The following is a 27,728-nucleotide window of genomic DNA, read 5'->3' as shown; positions in this document are numbered from 1 at the left end:
CTTATTAAGCTTTATCCTCGAGTGGCTTCCAGGCCTTAATAAGTGACGCCATCTTTGTAAAAAAAAAAAAAAAAAAAAAAAAAAGAAAATTTAAGTGTGTTTCACGACCGGGCAAACGCCGTGCAGTCTGCCAGTAAAAAAATATTTATAACATCAAACTGATTATTCATAACCTATTTTCCCCTAACAACTTAGTATGTGTACCCGTATACTTACATATGTGCATTGTATATGCCCGAGTGTATGTGTGTGCATCGTCGCTCACGTTTAGGAGGATGTGTCGACACCTGTCTGTGTGGGTGTGGGTTGGCGTTGACGAAGTGGATGCAGGCACGGAGGACTGATGATGACTCGATGCCGCTTGTCTCATTCAAAACAACATTTACACTCGGGGATGTTGACAACCTTCGCCTGGTCCCTCTTGATTATATACGGGTGGGGTGAGGTGGTGGGGTGTTGAAACAAATGCCAAGAAGAAAAATCGGTAAATCCCTAATACCGTTACGTGTTGATTCACATGGATTCCGTTGCGTGTAGGTGAGTGTATGGGGGTGAAGGCAATTAAATTTCTACGCACTTAAGTCTGCAACAATATAAATGCCGATGCATTTACATCCCCCTATCTCTTTCTCTCTCTTTCCCCTTCTCTCTCTCTTTCTCTCTCTCTCTCTCTCTCTCTCTCTCTCGATATATATATATATATTTATATATATATATATATATATTTATATATATATATATATATATATATATATATATATATATATATATATATATATATAATTATTGTTATTATTCCAAGTATTCACATAAAATTTTATAAGGAGATATATGCTATATATCGATTTTCAGTATTTACTTCAACAGTGCTTAATATGTGAGTAGAACTAGTTATGAAAATAATTATAAGCTTTTTTCACGTTTCAGCCTTGCAAAAGTCTGTGTAGCTTAATTGCCATCTATATTTTCATAACTTACTATATATATATATATATATATATATATATATATATATATATATATATGTATGAATAAAAATCAATACGAAAAATATGTAAATGTTTCTATCTTTTCTGTACTTATTTTTTATTTGTTGACGTGTAGGAATACAAATATATATATATATATATATATATATATATATATATATATATATATATATATATATATATATATATATGCGTTTTATTTTTTATTACCGTATCTTTCTGTTAAGTTACATTATTGTTTCGGCTACACGGCCGTTTTTTTTTTTGCCCGTCTGTAGCGTCCTCAGACTTTTACAGAAATGTTCGCTATTTTGGGATGAAAGAGTGGAAGAGTGAATGAGGTCAGGGAGAGTTTGCGAGGAGGGCGGAAGAGGAAGAGAGGAAGTGAACAAGGAGCGAAGGTGGGGGCGTTTGGTATGTCGATAATATTTTAGTTTTGGGGTTTAAGGAACTTGTGGGGGAGGGTCTGGGAAGTTCATTTCTGGTGTGGCTGAGGGCATAGGGATACATGACGGGAAGGGGAATATGTGGGGGTGAGAGGAGGGGGGAGTTACTTTAAAATTCGAGCCTTAGTGTTAAAGTTTTTAGCGTCTCGTTGGTGAGGTGATTTCTTGGTAAGTATGTCTTGAGCTGTTGGGTGTTCGCTTATGTTTGGAGGCGGGGGGGGCTATGATTTGGTTTATTTATTTTTAGTTTTTATTTTGTTGTTAATTGTTTGGAGAGGGTCAGCTAGCAGTCGCAGCCACGGGTACACACATGCGCACGTACACATATATATACTTAAAAGAAACGGTCACGGGTACACATACATGCCCGCCCTGGCGTGCAAATATATGTGCATATGTGCGCCTGCATGCATAGACACCTGCGTTGTTCTCGCTTGCGTCAAATTTTCTTTAAGGTGCTAAAATTGGGTGCGCGTGCGTAGGCATGGATGCGCGCATACACAGATACATACGTACATCGACGCCCCTTCCCCCAAGAGGGCGATTGTATGGGCTCATATGCGCATATTGATTCAGGCATATTAGCACCCCACGCATATGTTCAAACGCGTGCGCGGCCAAAAAAACGGCCATGTAGCTGAAACAATAATGTAACTTAACAGAAAGATACGGTAATAAAAAATAAAACGCATATTCTATTTTTTGTGCTAATGAGGAGATGAATATTCGAATACAATTATTCCCAATGATTATTGTCAATTGTAAAATAAAATGAATATCGTTTCCGAAAGAATCGTACACTCAAGTTGATTTTGCTTGTTTTTCCTGTTGAAACTGATTCATAATTTATAATTATTAATCTTTATAATCAATATATATATATATATATATATATATATATATATATATATATATATATATATATATATAAGCAGGGTGAACCGACGTTTCCCGGGGTTGAATGATGATCGGTTATTGCGTCACACTCCCATATTTTTATTGTCATCAAAATCGCTCTAATTGGGGACCCATCGCAATGCACTTGGAGGATGCTTCATACGCCTCTCGCAGTAACTAAGTTCACAATACATTGTAGTCTATATTGCACTGTAGAGAACGCATTGTTGATTTTATAAAATTATTTTTATATATAACTAGACTACCCGTGACCCGTTAGGTCAGTATGTTATATTAGCTATGGAATTCATGTATCAGCATGACACTTGTGACGTAAAGAAAATAGTTTTTTTTTTTACATAACAGAAACATTTCTATGAAAGTATATTAAAATGAAAAAAGAATATAGATAGATTTCTATGAATCGTTCTGTTTATTATAATTGATTATTTTTGAAAGAAAAAATTTACAGTTACTGAATTATAAGTGGTTGGCCATACTTATAGGTAAATGTGCACTGAACAGATACCATAATACTTATTATAGTTAAATTCAAATTTTGATATATCTGCTTTTTTTTTTACATCGTTCATTTCTGTAATACGTTTAAGTTATTTTAAACCCCACTATTCCCATCTTAAATAATAATTTCGAAATAATAACGTTAATATTTCAGCGTCCCAATTCTTCTTTTGTTTATTTTAAACCCCACTCTTCCTATATTAAATAATAATTTCGAAATAATAACGTTAATATTTCAGCGTCTCAATTGTTCTCTTGGTTTTTTTTTTGCGTTTAAATTATCCAAATAAACAATTGTTAATACTGTCTGCTATTTTTTTTTTACATCGTTCATTTCTGTATTACGTTTAAGTTATTTTAAACCCCACTGTTCCCATGTTAAATAATAATTTCAAAATAATAACGTTAATATTTCAGTGTGCGCGTCATGCGCGCATGCACAACCGGATGTCATAAACTGGAAAGTGGGTTACATACATCGTTACAAGATCATTTGAGTTTTATAATTATATAGATAGCTTGCATTAAAGTTAAAATGCAAAAGTCAAGTATCATGCTTCAATATTATGCTTTAAACAGAGATATTCATTTCAAACGTGCCCTTGTCATATCAAAGAACCTACTGTTGATCTTATATGCTTGGCCTTACTGGTTGTGCAGTGATAATGGTTTCAATTTAAGTTTAAAATAAAAAAAAATCAAGTATAATTATGTAATTGTGCTTTAAGCAGAAACATTCATTTTGAACGCGACTCTGTTATATCAAATAACCTACTGCTGATTTTATATATTGGGCCTTTTGGCTTGTATAGTAATAAAACTTTTTAAATATACTTGTGATGTTAGGCTGTGTAAGATGTTAACTTTAGTCAAAATCGTCTGTTTCTTCTTTCAGCGGATTATTTCGATTATCGATACTTATCAATGACATACCAACATAAAACCTATATAAGAACACTGCCAGGTACATAAAGTACTTTTGTGTGAAATTTCATAAGAATTGACCCAGCCATTTTCCAGTACACAGACACACAAATACACAGACAAAGTTCCTTTTATATATATATATATATATATATATATATATATATATATATATATATATATATATATATATATATACTAGCACGCTGCCAGGCGTTGCCCGGTCTTAAATATGCATAAATATTATATTTTAATTTTTGCAGATTTCTTATTATAGAGTCAATTCTTTATTGATCTAATATAGAGTAATGATTTCAAGTTATAAAAAATGTGACTTGGGTACCATCTAATAGAATCAAAACCAGAACGTTAGTGCTTCAACCTTAGTTATTATTTTATCTCTCCAGTGTTATTTCTGTCTGAGCTACAGACAGTTTGATACAAAATGTTAAAAATTAAGCAACTTTGAATGTTTAATTTTAAGCATTCGCAAAAGAAACAGCAGATATGATGTTTTATTTGATTAACCTGCCAATGTCAACCGATTTGTTTTTAATTTTGACCTCCTTTAGCAGCAATTTTTGGTGGCTAATAACCAAATTAAAAGTTGCTACAGGTTCAAATTCAAATTAGTAGACCAAATATTCAGAGAAAAGTGGTAGAGACTTTCTCACATTCACACACACACATACCGTCAAGGCTACTTTCTCCCCCTCTCTCTCTCTCTCTCTCTCTCTCTCTCTCTCTCTCTCTCTCTCTCTCTCTCTCTATACATATATATATATATATGTTGCGAGGCCAAATGTCGGTGGTGATCGACCCTACAACTAAAAAATGACACAGGCAAGAAAAAGACGAAAAAACAATGATAGCAAAGAAGAGATGACAAACACATTAGGTACCGTCGTAACGAATATAAATCCGTTCAGATTTATTTTCCAAAAAACTTCCAAGAAACTGAATGGTGGCAGGAGGTGTTAGACTGAGGGTTAAAGTCCAGCTAGTGTTTGAACTGGTACAGCTACAAGGTCGTCATCAATGGTTACAGGAAATATGTGCTGACTTGAGATGCTGGTTTATTGAGATTGTTGGACTGACTTCCTCATCTTGGTTGTTATAGTCACAACGTTTCGTTTCGGCCATTTTGCCTCCAGCCTTCATCAGGTGTTTTGTATCGAACTGGGGAACCGTTTGTTAGGAGTCTCGAACCCAACCCTTTATTATTATTATGGGGGTACCGTGTTCAGACTCCAGCTAGACTCTGGGACATAGTTGCTGATTCTCTGTTTTGAATGTTACTTTGAGTAACTTTAAACTTTGATACAACGTCTAGGACCACTCGGCCATACGTCACCAGGACAATTCTTAGTTGGTTTTTGTTAATGTTAAACCTATGTTGTTATTCAAGGTTTTCTCTCTCTATTAGAGGTGTCCACATTGCATTCAGCTCTATGCTTGGTTTGCTCAGTAGGTTGTTATGTCTGAGCATGTGAGCTGTTTCTTATACCCCCGTAATAATAATAAAGGGTTGGGCTCGAGACTCCTAACAAACGGTTCCCCAGTTTGATACAAAACACCTGCAAAAACGGCCGAAACGAAACGTTGTGACTATAACAACCAAGATGAGGAAGTCAGTCCGACAATCTCAATAAATGAAAACATCTCATCTCAAAAATACAGACAATTGAGATGCTGGGTTGCTGGAAATCGAGGGCGTCGACGGCGAATGGTTGCTGCTGTTGCTACTGGTTTTGGCTGCATTGGGGGAGGTAGTTTAACTCGTTCTGTGTGGGCATGACTGCTGCTGCTGTTGCTGCTGCATGAGTGGGCATGAATGCTGCTGCATTGGGTTAGGCTGCTGATGGGCCCAACCTCACCATTAGGCAATCTAGCTGCGATTGACTGCTTGTTGAAAAAAACATATTTTTACTTATCTGGTGGACGTAGTTGTAGACAAAGCGGCTATCAGTGCTGATCAGCATTTTCGTTTTTGATTTGTGTTTGTTTTTTGTGTTTTAATGTACTGTAGGGAGTCATCTGTTTGAGGGTTAGTTTCATGTGTCATATCAAATTGAAGCTGAGAAAGTTGTGAATACTATTCTAGTGAGAATTGTACAATTACAGTGCTCCACAGGATAATTATTCATGTCGATGTACTTGTCAAAGGGTCGTCAGCTGTGATGTTTATATTTTTGAATTCGATTCTTCTTTTGATGTGGGGTTTCTTTTGGTTGGAACCACAGCATATATATATTTCCGTGCGCTAGAACGGTTTTATCTTAAATTCTATGCAATTATGCAGAATGCAGAAAATATGCATAAATAGAATTCAGCCTAATGATTTAATTAAACCAATCATCTTATAAGAAACCATAAAAAATGAATAAGTAATTAGTTAAGGTTCGTTTTTCAAAGGAATTTGCAAATTAGTTAACCTTCATGTTGCTCGCATGAATTGTCACCCCATATACTGATAATTGCAGAAACATGAAACACTAGTGTCTATAGGTATAAAGAATAATTATTGTTTATATATATATATAGTTGTAGTCAGGTCATGTCATATGCTACTGGTACCATGTAAGCCAGTACTACCTGCCTCATGGTCGGGTCACCTGCGACTAAACTGGTTCCCCCACCAGACTTGTTTGGTGAGGAGAGTGGCTAGTCTCTCTGAAGGATTAAAAACAAGACCTTCCAAAGGGCGAATGAACCCTTTTTGGGGGTCAACGGCCAACTAGCACCATGTGTGTTTGTGTGCATGTGTGTGTGTGTGTTGGGGTGGAGAGGGCTCCCATAAGCCGTGGTGAAGGCAACCTTTCTAGGAGAAGCAAATCTCTGATTTAAAAAACCATAAAGCAGGAGACCAGTACTCACATTAAGCTGGTCTGCAGTTTAACTTGTTGCCGGCTATCTTGCTCTTGCTTGTTGCTGGATCTCAACATTTTGAAATGAGAAAGAGACTTAGCTGTCATACAAAGCTAAGACTCTGCAATATCATCTGTGTATAGATATTCCCTCAGGCATTTGTCTATAAAAATGGTCCTGTGGCGATGGAAGTCATTTTTGGGCTCATGGACTTGAAGTGTCTGAGGGAGTGGCACTCGTCTGACAAGACGTTGCAATCATCATATATATATATATATATATATATACGGGGTGATAATTCTTGCTGGTCATGAGATTCAAACCCAGCCATGAAACCACTTGTTGCTCTAATTACTAAGCCTTTACTTCAGGGCCACAAAACAATTGCTATGAAAATGAATGGAATTAAGAACTATTCAACGCCAAATTCGAGCAAATACATTAGACAATCTAGAGTGTTCAAACGAGCGGAAGTCGTGAACATTGCATAAATATTAATTGACTGTTTTTTAGTTATTATTCTGCAGACAGTTCCCATCCTTAAGTATTCTTAAAGTTGCTTGAGGAACATAATTAAATAATAATTATTCTTTAGACCTACAAACAGTAGCGTTTCATACTTACACAATCATTTATATATATATATATATATATATATATATATATATATATATATATATATATGGTCATCCACATACAGTACTCTTTTGCTGTATCACAGCTCATCAATGCGGATAGACTATAGACTAGCAACTACCTCAAGCCAAGTTTGAAACTTGACTGCCCAACTTACGCTATTTAGCTGCTGCTAAGATGAGTATGTGAATTAACAATGTTGAAACATTGTCCAAACGCCTAAGCTCTATTTGTTTACATAAAGAGCATCGTTTTATACCCTAGTGGCAGTTTGTTTATCACATCCCAATATGCTTAACCCACAACAGAGATCATTTATAGCCATCCACATATATCTATATATCTATAAAAGTAAACGTTTCTGTGTTCTGTCTGTCTGTGTGCCTGTCTGTGTACATTTTCCTATGCAATAAGTATTTTTAGTCTACAGACTTTGAAATTTGATATACAGCGTACTGAGATTTGGGAAAATCTATGTGATTGGGTTTCGGCCAGAAATTTGGCTGTTAAGGGGTCAAAGTTCAACGATTTGACCTTTGAGAACTCTACCAAACTCCTCCGACAATTTGGGGTCTAAACACTTGAAATTTTAGATATAGGTTTCTTGGACATGAATCTAACTTAATAACTTGATTTGAGCCCAAAACAATGAATTTTAAGGGGTCATAATAGGGGTCAAAGTTAAAAAAATCACCCCCCTTTTTTTTTTTTTTTTTTTTGCTCAACATACATCTCCAAACACCCGGGCAACGCCGGGCTGAAATGCTAGCATATATATATATATATATATATATATATATATATATATATATATATATATATATATATTATTTCATGTATATATATTATTTCATAAACTGATATAAGGAAATATAATATTTTATGCACCAATTTTTAGTGCGACAACTATCTGAGATGAAACACTGAAAATAATGTTTTTCTTTACAAAGATGTCATCATTTATCCAGGTCTGGAGGCCGCTAGAGGATAAGAGTTAATGAGTGTACAGCAGTTAATGGGAAAATGTCGTAGTAATCGTTAATAGTGGAAATTTGGTAAATTGGATTACTTAAGGAGACAACTCATCAAGAACTTGTTTACGTTGAACTTGAAGACAACCATATTGCAGTCAGCTGGAAAGCAGGAAATAGGTGAGAGTTCCACAGGCGTGGAAGCTTTGTTCATGGAATCTACGTTTAGGTATAGGCACAGATAAAGATTGGGGGGAATTATTGATAGTGTTTTCAGCTAGACGAGTGTTTTTTGTGAAAGTTTGGAGAGGGGAGACTATAGATTAGAGCTCAGATGAGCACTTGCCATAAAAATGATAAAGCAGATACAGGCTTGCAATGTCTCTCCTGTGGAAAAGAGGTTGCAGAGAAGAGAAAAGGGCATCCGCTACTAGGTTACAAAGTCTATTTCGAACTCTGTCAAGGCAGAATAAGCAGCTCCTATCCAGATGTGGCAACAGTACCTGGCTCTTATGCAGGTAGAGAATTGCATCAGCAGTGAGATATCTACTGGAGCTGTAGAACGATCCCACCATTTTTCCAGTAACCATAGCAACGGATTTGATGTGATTGTTTTATTTCAGATCAGGAGTAAAGGTCAGACCCAGAAGATTGTCAAAACATGTAGCTTCCCCAAGATGAGAGTCATTCATTTAAATTGATACCAGACGGGCATGAAAGCGTTGATAATAAAACGACAGGTTATAGATGCATCAAAATTAACCAGGTACCTCTTTATCCATTATACCATGTGATCAAGATCAGAAGAGAGAGAATCAAAGAGAACTTGACCATTTACGGCCTTTGAAGTGTTGCCATAGATGGTAGTGTTGTCAGCATAAATATCTACAAATGATCTTAGAATGTGATTTGGGAGATCATTGATGTAGAACAGGGAGAGAATTGGGCCCAGGATGGATGCCTGTGGGACACCAGCATTAATACTGTGAGCTTTATTTTCATAACATATATATATAGATGACTATATATAGATGACTATATATATATATATATATATATATATATATATATATATATATATATATATGTGTATATAGTCATCCACAAACAGTAATTTTGCTTTTTTTTTGTTATATCACAACTCATCAGTAGAGTAGCACCTTTCCCCAGCCGGGGTTTGAACCTAAACCATCGCATTGATTGCCGGCAGTTCTAACCACTTGCCTATTGAATCAGTGTTCACAAATGACCTCTTCATATGTCCATTAAATAAACATTTGACCACCACTTTTACAGTGCTTATTTGCAAACAAACAGTGGGCTTTGCTTTATAGCCAATTAAGTAGCGGGCGAGATACGTTTGTGACAGTGCTGTAGCCAAAGATGGGGGCTTAAAATATAAAGTCATCCACATACATTACTGTTTCTTTGTGTTATGATGTTATGATTTAGATCTCGTTTTGACTTGGGGACGCCGTCATACTGTCTGCCACGTGTCACCGTGACGACCACCACTCAAGTTTCATGATTCCTGACCGCTTTGGGGAGAAACTGACTACGTAGGGATTCACGCTACGATCGCTACCATGGCACCAAAGTCGAGGCACATGATCATGGTTACCTCCATAAAATTACGGGCAAAACGCTTAGATGCCTTACACACCGTAGCGAAAACAACAACCCAAAAGAAACAGTTTTCTCGACATGGAGGCAATTTCTTCATCACTAACCGTTTGTCTACAACTACGTCCGCGTGCTTGCTATATTTAGCGAAGCCAAGGAAAAGACAGCAGAAGGACCACCAGCCTCGCCATCACCACAACGCTACGGCTGTCGCGACCAATGCTACTACTACTACAACGAAGGCTTCGGCGAGCCTTCTAACAACAACAACTATCGCTATTGACACACGATTATAACCAGCACTACCATTACCAACGAAGGCTTCGTCGCGCCTTCTAACAACAACAACTATCGCTATTGACACACGATTATAACCAGCACTGCTGCTACTACCATTACCAACGAAGGCTTCGTCGTCCCTTCTATCAACAACAACTATCGCTATTGACACACGATTATAACCAGCACTGCTGCTACTACCATTACCAACGAAGGCTACGTCGCGCCTTCTAACAACAACAACTATCGCTATTGACACACGATTATAACCAGACCAGCACTGCTGCTACTACCATTACCAACGAAGGCTTCGTCGCGCCTTCTAACAACAACAACTATCGCTATTGACACACGATTATAACCAGACCAGCACTGCTGCTACTACTATTACAAACGAAGGTTTCGTCGTGCCTTATAACCACAATAACAACAACTAACAACAATCTGCCATCTTCACCCCAAGGACAGCTCGTTATTATTCTGTGTTATTTATTAGAAAATAAATTGTTGAGTTCGTTCAAATCTTAATCCTGTGTTGTCTATTCTTTTTGCTTGTCACCATACGCTTCATAACATAACAACTGGTGTCAGAAGCGTGCGACAGGTAGAATGGACTACTCAGGGTGCACCCGTAACGAACTTCTCAGTTTTATCAGAGACCAGAAATCGGCACTCCTCCAGCTAAAATCGAGTACATCACGACCAGACGAGGCCCTTATCCTCGAAATAAAAGCGGACCTAGAGATTATGCTCTCCACCCTCAAATCGACCACCTTAAACGACACGCCCAAAGCCGATAATAACGACTACAATTTGATGATCAGATTACAGGCCATACACGATTCGGTAAAGGACATAAAAAAGTTCAACCCCGGGAACGATGTTAACCGCTTCATCACGGATGTAAACAAAACATACATGATACATGTCAAGCCGGAAATCAGTACACACCCTAGTATCGAAAAAGAGTTTGTCAGAATCTGCAAACAGCTTCTGAACGAAGGGATATTCCAGCAAATGACGGACTCCCAACACGACACATCTACCTTCGAGCAACTCAAAGCATACCTCATAACGACCCACGGCAGCCAAATGACAAACTTCCAGCACCTCAGCCGGGCTTGGGATTTGCAGCGTCGAGATGGGGAGAGATTGACAGATTTCGCTGGCCGACTGGAAAACACGATTAGAGAGGCTGCAGTACACATAAAGGCAAAATTTAAGTCGGACCACTCACGGGAAATACCTGCAGATACTGTCTTCTCTCTCATGGGTGCAATGCTAATGAGTGAGAAGGTGAAAGCCTGGACACCGAGCTTATACCCACACATCGTCAAAACAATGGATAAGCATTATACGGCGGGTGGGATAGCTAGTGATGTACAGCGGTACATCGACTGTGGTGTCAAAACGGACGATGAAATCAATGATAGTCCCATCGCGTACTACGCAAACAGGCCACAACGATCTGATCAAAGGACCAGGCGAACTGAACACAATGTGAACAGGCAAACTCTCCGCCCACAGGCAAGGAAAGATACCACAACACTGCGCAACACCAAACCCACTGGCACTCGCGGCCATTTTCAGATGCGCAGGGATGATGAACACAATCGGGATGCTGAGATCTGCCAAAACTACATGAAAGGCTATGCATGCTTCCATGGACGCAACTGTCGGTACCGGCACCCACCTCGTGCCCAGGCATATATCGCAACAGACGACAAGGATATGCCACCGGAAGATACTCTCCCCACTACCATGGCCGAGGATTTTCAATACGGACCAGGCGAGATGTGATGGCTCACCCCGTGGTCCAACAGACTCACCATCACATATTTAACTTTCATCAACACTCGGCGCAGAAGTCACCTTTCGTCAACACACATTTCATGATCGAGGGAGCTACGTTCTCGGACATATCTATGTTGGACTCAGGCTGCTCCACTTGCATTATGCCAGTGTCTCGAATACCTGAAGAGGTCAGACGTCGAATAACGCCATCCAACGTGCATGTGAGAGGCATAAACGGCAGCATCCATATCCTTGGCGAACTTAATTGTGGCATCGCCATCGGCAACCACGATTCACCCAGGTTCGACGGGATCAACATGCTGATAACATCCGCTATATCTCCAATCCTGATCGGCCAAAGCATCCTTGGTCACAGCACACTAGACTCCTACACAATCGACCACCAAAAATCAACGATCGAATTCAGACGCACGCTCGCGTCCACTCCGATAACTCACACGGCAGCAATACTACCAGCTCTTACACAGAAGATACCAGCTGATGATACCACATTTGGAGCCCACACCATCGATCATTCCACTAGACTCACACAGCCCAGCCCCAAGACACTAAATGAAAAACTACACTGGCTACAGAGTAATGTGGGTGTGGCATTGCCCAACCATCCAAACCGCGACGAACTGGAGGCCACAGCAGACTTAATCATCCGCTTCGCCGACATCATGGGTACCGAAAAGGGAGAAAAGGGTACCTTCATCAGACCAGTTCGAATACCAACCAATGGCCAATCCCGCTGTCAGAAGCAACACCCAATCGCCCAGGCTCTCGAGGCTGACGTCGATGCTGAAATCATGCACATGGCCGCCAGAGAGATCATCGAACCTTGCAAGGACCCCAAGGGTTTTAATAGCCCTGTATTTGCCGTTCGCAAGAAGAACGGGGCAATCCGGGTAGTTGCCAACTTCAAAGCAACACTCAACAAGGTCCTAGTCGATCTCGACCCCTACCCCATACCTACGATTGACCACCTGTTCCACAGAATCGGCGAAGGAAATAAATATTTTGCATCCCTTGATCTTCGCAGTGGCTATTGGCAGATCGCTATCGACGAGCGTGATCGACACAAAACTGCATTCACATGGAAGGGCAAATGCTACCAATACACACGACTCGCCTTTGGTCTCACATCTGCCGGACAAATCTTCTCCCGCTGCATAGCTGAAGCCTTGGCCACTGTTACATCTCGCACCAACATATCCTCGTACATTGACGACAACCTAGTCCACGCCAAAACATTTGAAGGATACATACTGGCACTGGAGCAACTATTCACCGCCCTACGTAAATTTGGACTAAAATTGAATCCGGATAAATGTACCTTCCTCGCGAACGAAGCAAAATTCCTCGGTCGCATCGTAAATAGCAAGGGTTTCAAGGCCGACCCCGAATACGTCCGCGCCATCATGGAAATGAAGCCTCCAACAACAAAAAAGGAACTGCAAGGCCTCATAGGTCGTTTAGTGTGGATACGGCAATTCCTGGAGACACGGGTACAGGAACAAATCAGGTCGGACACATTTTCCAGCATCATGACCCCCATCCATGAACTGAATAGGGCTGGCAAACCATTTGCATGGACTGAGCAGGCGGACAAGGCCTTTAATAAGATAAAGAAACGACTGTCCTCGCCTCCTGTCATTTCATTCCCTGATTTTGATCAACTCTTCACGCTCACCACTGATGCGAGTGACACCGCATGTGGGGCCATCCTAATGCAAGAAGATGACAGGGGAAAGAAGAAGATCATAGCAGTCGCTTCACACATATTTAACACCACGGAACAAAACTGGTCCACAACTGAACGCGAGGCATACGCAATAAAGTGGGCCATAGCAAAATTCGACTACTTCCTACACAGCCGCCCCTTCGTCATCTTCACCGACCACAGATCACTAACCTATCTGGATCAGCGGGTATTCAACAATGCCAAAATCCGCAGATGGCAGGAAGAGATCGCATGCTATAAATTCGTCCTGGAATTTGTGGAGGGCGAATCCAATGTCTGGGCCGACATGCTCAGCAGAAGTCATGGCCAAAGAAAAAATAACACACCAGCTGACGCCAACCCTGCAGGCAAAACATTCCGAATCCAGGGTTCGGACCTACGTATTTACATCCCATCCTGGTGTATGGACGAAATTGATGGATCAATGCTCATCCCCGAAGCACACACACCTCAGAACACCCGCCACCACAAGAATATTGTGGATGCGTTCTTTGCCTATCACTCTTCATCGACCATCCCCACAAAATACAATTGTGACCATATCAATATCGCTGCTGAGCAATGCACAGACAACACACTGTCGAGAATCATCAAAACCCTCCAGACGAATAACTCCAGCAAAAACTGTAACATCGACCCCGATGACCATCGGGCCCCCATACTCAACAAATACATCCACCAGTTCTACCTGGAGCCCGGCACATCTGTCTTGATGATTAGGGACAACAATCATTCCCCAAAACTGGTCGTACCATACAAACTCCGTCCCAAGTACCTGCATCAGGCCCATGACTGCATCAATCATTCAGGTATCGCCCGCATGCGCGAACATCTATCCGGCTACTGGTGGGAATGCAAGGACCATGACATCAGGACGTATGTCAACTCCTGCGAAACATGTGCCAAGTGGAAGGGTAACTATGGCAAACGTAAGGTCTGGCCCACCGGGCACTGCAAACGTGGAGAAAGACCGTTCGAAATCATCTACATTGATTTCGTCACGATGCCAATTTCAAAGGGGAAACGCTACATCCTAACCATGCTGGACAGTTTCAGTAGACACCTTACGGCTGTGCCGTGTTCCAGAGATCGTGCGATCGATGCTGCCCGTGGAATTTACAGTTTCTTCCTTCGACACCGGGAAATACCACGCATTGTTTCATCCGATCGCGGAACCCACTTCACGGGGGAGGTATACAGGATCTTTTGCCAACTCACATCAATCACGCAGGAATTACATTGTGCCTGGCGACCACAAAGCTCAGGTAACATTGAACGACAGCATCGCACGATGAAAAACGCCATATACATGCTGTGCGAAGATAGAGACTGTGAGTGGACCGACGTCCTCGAATCCGTCATCTCATCAATGAATGCTACCATCAACAGTGCCACTGGAGCGTCACCACACTATATAATCACTGGTCGGCAGCCCAACATTGGTTTGCCAAGATTACCCGACAACAGTATCACAAACCCCAGCCCCACGGCTTACGGCATGCAGGTCAATGCCCTGTTAAGACAAGTTCATCGACACGTCGCGCTGGCCAACAATGAAGCTGACCACGCCCAAGACCCAAATTTAGACAAGGACATGAATAAGGAACCAATACAAGTCGGTGACAAGGTACTAATCCACCGGCCTCAATCAGCTATTGCTCACGCATCTCACCTACCCTGGATCGGTACCTTCGAAGTGGCCAAGACCAACAGCATGGTGATCCAGATAAAAAATGATGATGGCCAGAGTGAATGGGTTCACCGGGCACATGTCCGCCGATTAATACCACGTCCAAAACATTTGTCCCCCAATCTACCTCCTCTACCCTACCCAACTCGTCAATCTACCGAAGAGACAACGCTTCCACCCAAGGCAGGGGCACACAGAGCGTTGCAGGACCCCATATACGTAGAAACCCCTCGACTACCGTCCGGATACAGATCGGACCTGATTCGGAATCGGTCAACACGAGGCCAGCTTCCTAAACGGTTTAAGGATTTCATCATGGGTTGATTCCATTCACACATGCAACTATGACCGCACTGGACAATTCAAGCCAAAATGAGATCTGGGGGAGCTGTTATGATGTTATGATTTAGATCTCGTTTTGACTTGGGGACGCCGTCATACTGTCTGCCACGTGTCACCGTGACGACAACCACTCAAGTTTCATGATTCCTGACCCCTTTGGGGAGAAACTGACTACGTAGGGATTCACGCTACGATCGCTACCATGGCACCAAAGTCGAGGCACATGATCATGGTTACCTCCACAAAATTACGGGCAAAACGCTTAGATGCCTTACACACCGTAGCGAAAACAACAACCCAAAAGAAACACAGTTTTCTCGACATGGAGGCAATTTCTTCATCACTAACCGTTTGTCTACAACTACGTCCGCGTGCTTGCTATATTTAGCGAAGCCAAGGAAAAGACAGCAGAAGGACCACCAGCCTCGCCATCACCACAACGCTACGGCTGTCGCGACCAATGCTACTACTACTACAACGAAGGTTTCGGCGCGCCTTCTAACAACAACAACTATCGCTATTGACACACGATTATAACCAGCACTGCTGCTACTACCATTACCAACGAAGGCTTCGTCGCGCCTTCTAACAACAACAACTATCGCTATTGACACACGATTATAACCAGCACTGCTGCTACTACCATTACCAACGAAGGCTTCGTCGCGCCTTCTAACAACAACAACTATCGCTATTGACACACGATTATAACCAGCACTGCTGCTACTACCATTACCAACGAAGGCTACGCCGCGCCTTCTATCAACAACAACTATCGCTATTGACACACGATTATAACCAGCACTGCTGCTACTACCATTACCAACGAAGGCTTCGTCGCGCCTTCTAACAACAACAACTATCGCTATTGACACACGATTATAACCAGACCAGCACTGCTGCTACTACTATTACAAACGAAGGTTTCGTCGTGCCTTATAACCACAATAACAACAACTAACAACAATCTGCCATCTTCACCCCAAGGACAGCTCGTTATTATTCTGTGTTATTTATTAGAAAATAAATTGTTGAGTTCGTTCAAATCTTAATCCTGTGTTGTCTATTCTTTTTGCTTGTCACCATACGCTTCATAACATAACATTTGTAATATATATATATATATATATATATATATCTATATATATATATATATAAGCAAGATATAAATGATGCTTTAGACGTTATGTGAATAAAAAGGAAAAACCTAAAAGAGTAAAAACAAAAATAAAATCAACGTTTCGTCCCCATTTCAAAGAGGAGAAGTTTAGTTCTCTTTCTGTTCTGTCCAGATTCAGCCACTCTGATGAGTCGTGGACGACGAAACACGTGTCAGTGGATAATTATATTTTGAAAATAATATATATGTCACTCCCCATTAAAAGGGGGTACCAGATTGGTCAATGGGAAAATTATTCCCAACAAGCATTTAGGTAAAAATGCACTTTCATATAAATACTTGAATTTATTGAAGAAAGTATCGCTAACAAAAACAAATAAAAACATCTACATAAAAGTGATACATTTAGTAGTCTGGCGAGGTTAGCAGCATGGTAGAGGTTTAGGCTTCTTATCACGAGGTGCCGATTTCGAATCTCGCAAGATTCAGCCACTCTGATGAGTCGTGGACGAAGAAACACGTGTCAGTGGATAATTATGTTTTAAAATATATATATATATATATATATATATATATATATATATATAGTAATAGGAGCAAAATTCGCAAGTAAAGAATGATTAATAAAAACTTTTCAAATTAGAACATGTAGAAATAGAACAACGACCTTATCCAGATTTAAAAGGCTCAATATCAGTGATAGAGCCTAATATAAGTAGTATAATAAAATATCTTGAATTAAATTCAAATTGTACTTTCAATTCTACAATATTTTGACCTTTTCTATTTATATATATACAGGGTGAGGCATAAGTCCTGTTACAAAATTTCAGAACTATTTTTTATGATAATATTAAAATAAATTTACTATTTTATTGTCATTATATGATAATGTAATATATGATTTCTTATTTTTTTCAGGAACAAAAGATAATAATTTTTAACAATGTTGAATTGGAGAGAAAATTCATTATAGAGCAACATGAGAGCAACGTTAGCCATAAATATATAAGTTAGGGGAAAAAAAGGAATGATTGATCATTACCTGGAAACTTTGTTGATCAGAGATAGACAACGATCAGGATGTCCCCCACCTTAAGAACACTTAAATTCATCAAAAAATCAAGCGAAATCCAAAAAGATCCATGAGACAAAGAGCAAACAAAGCACAAACATCACGAAGCACGAACATCACGAAGCACGAACATCACAGAACACGAACATCACCAAGCACAAACATCACCAAGCACGAACATCACCAAGCATGAACATCACCAAGCACGAAGTGCGAAGGATATGTCAAAGTTACTTACAGATATCACTTTATAAGCTTCAAAAGCTTCTCTCTGCACCCACAATTGCAAAGAGACTCATCAGAAGTCAACTCTTCTTAAACCGTATCAGAGAAGGCACACTCAATAACATCATCTTCACAGGTAAAATTTATTCTTACTGCAACTGTTCCACAAAATTATAGAGTCCTTGTGAGAAGTTGTGAGGAAATACCTGATAATGCAGGAAAAAAAAAATTTCTTTGTTTCTTTTTCTCTCGTAGTTTCCCTATCGTCTATCCTGCTCTAAGCAATTCTGTCGACCTACTCCACAAATCCCAAAACTCCATCATGACAAGTTTCAAGAAAAAATACACGCTTAAACCCGGATCTCCAACTTCCAACATAGACTCCCACTATCATGTCTCCTTCTCCAACATCAAGGGTCTACATTCTAACCTTCCAGAGGTTAAAACTCAATTACAGGAGACTAAACCAGACCTATTATTTCTAAGCAAAACTAGCATTGGGCAGACTATTTCCCTAAATGAGTTCGTAATTAAAGGATACTCTAACTTAACTTCCAAATCTGACACCCAAGATCGCCATGGGCATGAAATATGTGCCCATATTAAAGATGGATTTCCATGTAGTAGGGACATCTCCAGAGAAGATCCTAACTTACCCTATATACTTTCTATTGCCCCACAACAGCAAAGTTACTCTCTTTAAAAGCATATCTGAGAAAATTGACCACATCCTATCTGCTTATCCTTCAGCTAACATTCACGTATGTGGAGACTTCAATGTTCACAATGTGAAATGGTTAACCCACTCAAACAAACCGATGATGAGGGGAGGTTCTGTCATGATTTCTCCATTGTTTATGACCTCACTCAGAATCCATCAGTGTGGCTAGACAGGCAACTGCCTCAAGCTAGGATCGAAACCTGACTGCTCAAATGACAGTGAAGGCTTCTTACCATTACGCTATACGGCTGCTGCTGCTGCTGCTGCTGTGTGTGTGTGTGTGTGTGTGTGTGTGTGTGTGTGTGTGTGTGTGTGTGTGTGTGTGTGTGTGTGTATGTGTGTGTGTCCACACCCATATACCTTATTTTGTGAGTGGGTGGGCTCGTTTCTCTCATTTCTCCTTTGCTTGTGTGTGTGTACACATATCTAAACCAGTGAGAATAGATTTGCTCTCCTCTTTTCTCTCTCCCTTTCTTTTACTCATACACACACCTACATCTGCGTGTTTGATAACACAAAACAAAATATTTGTAAAACTACAAGTTTATTGTTGTTTTTTTATCATTATTCTCTTTTGTTGTTCTTTTATCATTGCAGTTGTGTGTGTTTTTGTTTTTTCTTTGTTTCCTAACAATGTTTTATGTTCGCATTTAACTGTCTATTCAACATATTCTTCTGCAAGAAATTTCCCACAAGTTTATTCATGTAAAAACATTTTGCCATTATTTAATGTAATCTAAACATGTTGAACTTGTAAACATTTATGTAAAAAATAAATTCCTTATCTCACTCATGGTGTGTTATCAACAATATATATAGGTTTATATGTATGTGTATACTTATACTAGCTGAGATTATAATATAGTATAACAACTGACAAACATGTGAGTCCTTCAACTGCAAATCTTCTATAATATACACATATAATATTTCAATAATATTTAAATTGATGTGAACACTAGAATATTTCAATTAAAAGTCAAATATATCCTTGAATCATCAACGCTCTGATCCCCATCTGGCATCAATTGTGATGGATGGCTCTCGTCTGGGTGAGGCCCCTTGTTTTGACAAGCTTCTGGGTTTGACCTTTACTCCTGATCTGAAAGTCTGCTGCCAAAGTCGCTGGAAAGATGGTGGGATCCTTCTACCGCTCCAGAAGATATCTCACTACTTATGCAATTCTCTATCTATATAAAAGCCAAGTACGTCCAAGGATGGAGTACTGCTGCCACATCTGGGTAGGAGCTGCTAAAAACAGCCTATCCTGCCTTGACAGAGTACAAAATAGACTTTGTGGCTTAGTGGGGGATGCCCTTTTCTCTACCCCGCAACCTCTCTCCCACAGAAGAGACGTTGCGAGCCTATCCTTGTTTTATCGTTATTTCCATGGCAGGTGCTCGTCTGAACTCCAATCTCTGGTCCCCCCTCACCAATCTTTCACGAAAAACATCCGACTAGCTGAATCCACTGTGAAAAATTTCCCCCACTCTATATCTGTGCCTAAATCAAAACACGGATTCCATGAACAAAGCTTCTTTCTTAGAACTGCACGCCTGTGGAACTCTGTTCCGTCTGCCTGCTTCCCACCGGACTACAACTTGGATGTCTTCAAGTCCAACGTTAACAAATTCCTAATGAACCGTCCCCTTAAGTAAACACTTCATCAAATCTCCACACTAACGTAATGTACTTGCAATAACCCTTATCCCTGAGTGGCTTCCGGGCCTTGATAAGTGGTGATCACTGTGTAAAAAAAAAAAAGGTAAAATTATAGAGGAGTAAAAGGCGAATCAAATGAGGTATAGGTTGTTTAAACAGTTGCATTAAATTTAGCTTAAATTTGCAGTTTTTGAAAAATATTACCAGTGCGGACTTTCTTTTTGCTGGCACTGATAATCTCAATCTTTGGTTTGTGCGTATGTATGTGTGTATGTTTGTATATCTGCCAAAAACTTTCAACAGACACGTCGGATCCTGACAAGATTGGTATCATTTTGAAGCCTGATTTCTTGGACGACAAATATCGAAAAAATTAGCCAAAAACAATAATTCCTTCACCCTCAACTGGGCAGTTGTCTACAAGGAGGGGGTCGGTTTTTGTGTCACCATTTTCGCAAGTCATCGTATCGGTTGGATTGACTATGCTTAATTTCAATGTTCCGAATTTCCGGTCCATAGATATTGGTTAAGATGTCACGTTTTTTAACCTTTTTTTCTCCCTTGTGTTTTGGGCTCGAGCCTACCTATCTATTACCACATTTTTTTTAACATCTCTGCCTACTGTTGCTTTGATTCCCCTTCCTCCCGCTACTACCACTTTTTTACCCCATCCCCGGGATTCCTTACTACATCACCTACATACACCCAGGCAACGTCAGGCACCCCCACTAGTTATATATAAATGTAAATTTTTTGTGCAAGGACCAATGCCATAGTGGATAAAATACTTAGTAAAATTCAGTTTTAATCAAGCTAATCAAAAATCTTGATTCCAGTAAAGCAACAGTCCAATTATAGTACTCAAAAAAACTTCAACCAGAACTAGCGCCCATACTTACAAAACTGTTTAAACGTTGTCTTAAGGAGAATAGCTTCCCATCACCCTGGAAAATCTCATCAGTATGCCCTGTATTTAAGAATTCAGGTGATCGCTCATTCCCCTCTCAGTACAGGCCAATAAGTCTCCTGTGCGTCACGAGTAAGTTGCTGGAATCTATGTTAAATACAGAGGTAATAAACCATCTAAACAAAAATAACCTTTTTAGTGACACTCAATATGGTTTCCGTTCTGTTAGATCTACAGCAGATGTGCTTACAGTTATATCTCATAGGATTAGCAAATCTCTCGACAGAGGCAACCTTTCTAGGGCAGAAAAAATGGTGGGATCTTTCTATCGATTCAGTAGATATCTCACTGCTGATGCAATTCTCTATCTATATAAGAACCAGGTAGGTCCAAGGATGGAATACTGTTGCCACATCTGGGCAGGAGCTGCTAGAAAGGATTTGTCCTGCCTTGATAGAGTTCAAAATATACTTCCTAGCCTCATAGGAGATGTCCTTTTCTCTTCCCTGCAACCTCTATCTCACAGAAGAGATGTTGCGAGTTTGCCTCTGATGTATCATTATTTTCATGGAAAGTGTTCGACTGAGCTTCAGTCTATGGTCTCCCCTCGCCAAACTTTCACAAGAAACACTTGTCTAGCTAAAAACACTATCAATAATCACCCCCACTCTTTATCTGTGCCTAAACCTAAACGTAGATTCTATGAACAAAGCTTCTTTCTTAGAACTGCACGCCTGTGAAATCGTCTTCTGTTTTCCTGCTTTCTGGCTGACTGCAATATAGTTGTCTTCAAGTCTAACGTAAACAAGTTCTTGATGAACCGTTCCATATAAGTGAACAAATTTACCGAATTGATTACTATATTGTCCAATTGTCTACTGTACACTCTTTAACCCTTATCCTCGAGTGTAAAAAAAAAAAGAAAAGAAGGTATTTGTGTTAAACATTCTATATAGAAAATTGTATTAAAACCTATATAGTTGCCTGTTTCCCACCTGACTTCAACTTGGATGTCTTTAAATCCAACATAAATAAATTCCTGATAAACCGCCCCCTTAAGTAAGACACGTTATCAAATCTCCAATACTAACGATTACTACGATGCCATCCCATTGATTACTGTACACGTGATAACCCTTATCCCCGAGTGGCATCCGGGCCTTGATAAGTGGTGACCTTCATTTAAAAAAAAAATGTAACTCTTTTGAAGGTTAAAGGTTCAATCTTCATTGCGGGTACCACTCAAAATATAATTGCGAATTACTTAGAATTTCTAAGTACAAGAGCATGGTACTGTAAATAAAAGGTTCTGTTCGAAATTCCGTGCAGATTACTGAGTTTGACAACGAGATTCCCAATCTGATGGAAAGATTTTTGAGCTCAACAAATTGCAGTGAATGCGGTCGGGAGATTCAGAGTTCCTATCCCGCCACGGTTACCACCTGATGAAGGCCAGAGGAATAGTTGGCCGAAACGTCGTGAAACAACTAAGAAAAAGATGAGGATAATAGTCGGCAATAAATAAAATTAATATTTTAAAGTATTTTCAAATATTTTCAAATATTTAAAAGTATTTTTAAATATTTTAAAGTATTTTCAAATATTTTAAAATATTTAAAAGTATTTTTAAATATTTTAAAGTATTTTTAAATATTTTCAAATATTTTAAAGTATTTTTTAAATATTTTCAAATATTTTAAAGTATTTTTAAATATTTTCAAATATTTAAAAGTACTTTTAACTATTTTAAAGTATTTTTAAATATTTTCAAATATTTTAAAGTATTTTTAAATATTTTCAAATATTTAAAAGTACTTTTAACTATTTTAAAGTATTTTTAAATATTTTTAAATATTTTAAAGTATTTTTAAATATTTTTAAATATTTTAAAGTATTTTTAAATATTTTCAAATATTTTAAAGTATTTTTAAATATTTTCAAATATTTTAAAGTTATTTTATAATATTTTTAAATATTTTAAAGTATTTTTTAAATATTTTTAAATATTTTAAAGTATTTTTAAATATTTTCAAATATTTTAAAGTATTTTTAAATATTTTCAAATATTTTAAAGTATTTTTAAATATTTTTAAATATTTTAAAGTATTTTTTAAATATTTTTAAATATTTTAAAGTATTTTTAAATATTTTCAAATATTTTAAAGTATTTTTAAATATTTTCAAATATTTTAAAGGTGTTTGAAAATGAAAGTATATCAGATTTACATTGAATTTTGTCCATAGCTTGGTTTGGCAGCAAATCAATTACTTTTGGACTTAAGCATGGTTCTGTTTAGTTCTAGACGGCTCAATATCCCATACTTTTCCTTGTTTCTGAGAAGTTAGTTTATTATTAATCACTTGAGGTGCACTTACCAGGAAATATTGAAGAGTCTGCTCTGGCCAGAATATGCTTATCTTAGTACACTGGCTTCTCAAAAACATACTTGATCTTGTTCTAATCTCCTAGTAAGGAGGTAAATAATATAAACATCAATTAATTAAGATTCCTTGGATTTCAATTTTTTTCTTAAAATCACTTAGACATGTATTCTTCTAATTCAGTAGTTCCTAACCATTTTTATTCTGCATCCCTCAAGAAATTTCTCTCAAACCTCACGTCCTATAAAATTCATATTGTGACATTCTGAACATGGTTAAATTACATCTATTCATATTGTGACATTCTGAACATGGTTAAATTACATCTATTCAGCCATGTCTTTAATGCAACTTAATGATAATATTTACCCTAAAACGAAAACAAGAAATTAGTATGTGAAAAAAAAAAGCAAAAAAAACAAAAAACACAAAAGAGTAACATATACCCAATAACTATTTTTTATCTAAACACCTAGAATATCATCTCACATGCACAGATTGGGAATCCCTGTTCTAACTTATAATAAACAGTTCATCGATTGCCTCGGAAAACATTTTTGTATTAATTAATGACAAGGACTTGTCCTGCTTTGATAGAGTTCAAAATAGACTTTGTAGCTTCGTAGGAGATGTCTTTTTCTCTTCGCTGCAACCTCTATCTCACAGAAGAGATGTTGCGAGTTAGTTTCTGCTTTATCGTTATTTTTATGGCAAGTGCTCAACTGAGCTTCAATCTATGGCTCCCTCCCCTCGCCAAACTTTCACAAGAAACACTTGTCTAGCTGAAAATACTATCAATAATTCCCCCTACTCTTTATCTGTGCCTAAACCTAAATGTAGATTCCATGAACAAAGCTTCTTTCTTAGAAGTGCACGCCTGTAGAACTGTCTTCCATTTTCCTGCTTTCCAGCTGACTACAAACTGATTGTCTTCAAGTCCGACGTAAACAAGTTCCTGATGAGCCATCCCCCGTAAGTTAACAAATTTACCGAATTTCTATTACTAACGATCACTATATTGCCCAATTGACTGCTGTACACTCTTAACCCTTATCCTCGAGTGGTCTCTGGGCCTTGATAAGTGGTGATGCTTATATAAAAAAAAACAAAAAAACAAAATAGAATGCCTGTTACAAATGATTCATCATCATTATATCCTCATCTTTCCCCACTCCTCTTTTACCAACTTTTCCTCACATCTTTTTGACGAAATGGGCATCAAATCCCTGCAGGATAGCAGATGAAAGAAAATTGAAAAAAAAAATTTAATGAGTTATTTTCCTTGCTACAGAGAAATGGTTGGTAATGAAGTTTCATAAACTCTATAGACCGAGATCAAAGTGTAGTATTATGGAATCTTTGTATATAAATATATTTATTAAAAAAATAATATTTCCAATCAATTTGGGGTTATTTAAAGTAAAATGGGCCCTTAGTGTAAATTCTGGTGACTGACATGATTCTAGTTAAGAGTAGGATAAGCATTTTTATCAATTTTGACTGTTAGATTATTAAACTTGACATAGTGATATGAGCCAACAATGTAAAAGAAGCAACATTAGTAGAATCAAGTGTTCCCAATGGTGCTGGGTTAAACAGGGATTGGAGGGAAAAGTTAACGAAATGCAAAGGTTTTATGTATAATATAAAAAGAAACTGTAATCGTGGGAAAATTTCCATCATTCCAGTAATTATAGGTGCAACCGGAATCATGAAAAAGAATTTTAAAAACTACCTGGCAAATATTCAAACAACTGCACTTAAAGGGACAGTGAAAATCTTGGAAAAATCTCTCAGTTGTAATGTATAAGATAGCAGGTTAATGTCTGGCATCTGATAAGATATCCCATCTTTAGCTTGGATTGGACAAAATGATAAAAATATATATATACGAGTCCATTGATTCAAGGGTGTGATTCCGTGAGGGATTCAGATCTGGATGTGGCTCTAGTGTACTCATTATGGTGTGAAATCGGCCGTAAGAGGTCCATAAGATTTAGAAAAAAAAACCCATGAAAAATGCATTTGCACCTATGTGCAAGTACATAATAATCCCTGTCTATTTATCAGCATCTCTTGAAGGAACACTTGGCAAGCTCTTAAAAAGTTCCAGGATTCCATGGAATCATAGTTAAGAAACTTTGCTGCAGACCAAATCATGATAAACAATAACCATTTTCCTTGCAGTTTTGACTCTCATGCATCTATTTTGTTCAAAATTGAAATTGTAATTTTATTTGTTTTTTTTTCAAATAAATGATTCAAAGTGGCCAAATCGGAAGATTACTCAACTTAAAGTCAGCAGCAAATGGTGTTTGGTCAGATTAAGTTCCTGATATTAAAAACTTCCTGTTTTGGTTTGCTTACTGTTCTAGTTTGCCAAGTGTTGTACTAATTTTTTTATTAATTAATTTATTGATTGTTAGGTGAAATACAAAATAGTCAATAAATCTAACCCCTCCCCATATTAAGAATGGCTTTCTAAATAATCTTCTATGGTTAACGGATCATGCTGAAATAATAATGGTTTTATTTAAAAAGCATTCTTCACATGGGAAGAGGGTTTTGTTAACTATTCTGTACTTTCACCTAACAATTTAAAAAATAAATTAATAAGTTTGAGAAACTGAAACTAGCTTAGAAGTTATACCACAGCTGAAGCTTAATATCAGGAACTAGATTTGATTGAGCACCATTTGCTGCTGACTTTGAGTTGCATACTCTTCTGGTTTGTGTGTTACTATATATTAAGTAGTTATGATATTTTAAGTTGAACAGACCTCAGAATAAATGTGGCATTTGTAAAGGACTAGAGTATATAAATCCTAATCCTGTTACAAAAGAAAAATAATGAAACGAATGGAAAGAAGGAAACAAAAACTCAATTGATGGATAAGATAAACGTTGTTTATTTACTGTTGAAAGAATGAATGTTGTAGATATAACACGTGTTCATGTCCGCGCGGGTGTAACCATCGTTTGTTGCAGGATTGGTAGTATAGAAGGAAAAAGGAAATGTGTATTCATCTCACGTTCGGGTCACTATCGTTTGTTCATGCGTGGGAAAAGAAGTGAGTAATGTAGTGGAGATGAGAATGATAGTCCAGAGTGTAGACAAAGACAAAGATAGTGGGTTAAGCTGTACGCCATGTTAGCAGTCAGCTATGCGAAGGTATTCTCAGGGACAAGTTGTATATATAGAGAGAGAAAGAGTAAGAATGTCAATCCAGTTCATGGAGAGAGAAAGCGTATAAAGTGTACGCACGGTCTGTTAGCTTTTTGTCCCACATAGTAGCAAGTGGCATGAGGCACGCTGTCGGTCCGTAGACCGCCCAGCTAGGAAGCTGGTCTGAAAAAGGACTGGAAACAGCTTGTCTCTTGCTTTTATAATTGTTTCCGGTGGTCTTTTGTGCATGTGTGGATTTCCGTTGAAAGGGGAAGTGACGTCGTCCATCTGTGCGTACATGTGTGCGTTAGCGTGTGTGTGTGTATACACGTGAATGTGAGTGTATGTACGCGAACGAGGATATATGTGCGTGTGTGGATGTGGGCGCATATGTTTGTGTGCGCGTATGTATATGACAAGTAATATAGCTTGAAATGTGAACGTGTGTTTTTGTGTGAGACTAGAAAAGGCTCGCGCACATTATAGTGACTGCTAATGAATCTAATTATAGACAGAGGATAACTAACGACTCCTCTCAACCTCACACTTTTAATAACCTTGTGTCTCATTTGTTCAAATGTATTTTATATTTTTTGCAAATAAATAATTCAATGTGTAGTATCAGTTCTGTCCTCAGTCAGTGAAGAAGAAATTCTTCTAGACTGAGGCAAATTTTCATTTTTGTTCATTACCCAGAGTACCGCCATTTGTGTGTGTGTGGGGGGGGGCAGCTGAATAATAA

General features: G+C 38.4%; 1 protein-coding gene across 2 annotated transcripts in view; it reads left to right on the top strand.

The window, feature by feature from the left end:
• Positions 1-297: 297 nt before the first annotated feature.
• Positions 298-27,728, top strand: part of LOC145256192 (G patch domain-containing protein 11-like) — a 59,165-nt gene continuing 31,734 nt past the window's right edge. Inside the window, exons 1-2 of one of the 2 annotated variants that reach the window (XM_080114798.1) lie at positions 298-537; positions 17,770-18,284. Coding sequence is in view for 1 of the 2 variants with exons in the window: in XM_080114797.1 (XP_079970923.1) it covers positions 518-537 (20 nt within the window). In the remaining variant the exon portion in view is untranslated. The remainder of the gene's footprint in view (positions 538-17,769; positions 18,285-27,728) is intronic. The other variant, XM_080114797.1, reaches the window with a different exon arrangement.

The sequence above is a fragment of the Euprymna scolopes genome, chromosome 32, assembly GCF_053919585.1.
Source record: "Euprymna scolopes isolate OS-2025 chromosome 32, ASM5391958v1, whole genome shotgun sequence".
Taxonomy (NCBI): domain Eukaryota; kingdom Metazoa; phylum Mollusca; class Cephalopoda; order Sepiida; family Sepiolidae; genus Euprymna; species Euprymna scolopes.
This window is presented reverse-complemented; position numbering and strand designations above follow the sequence as displayed.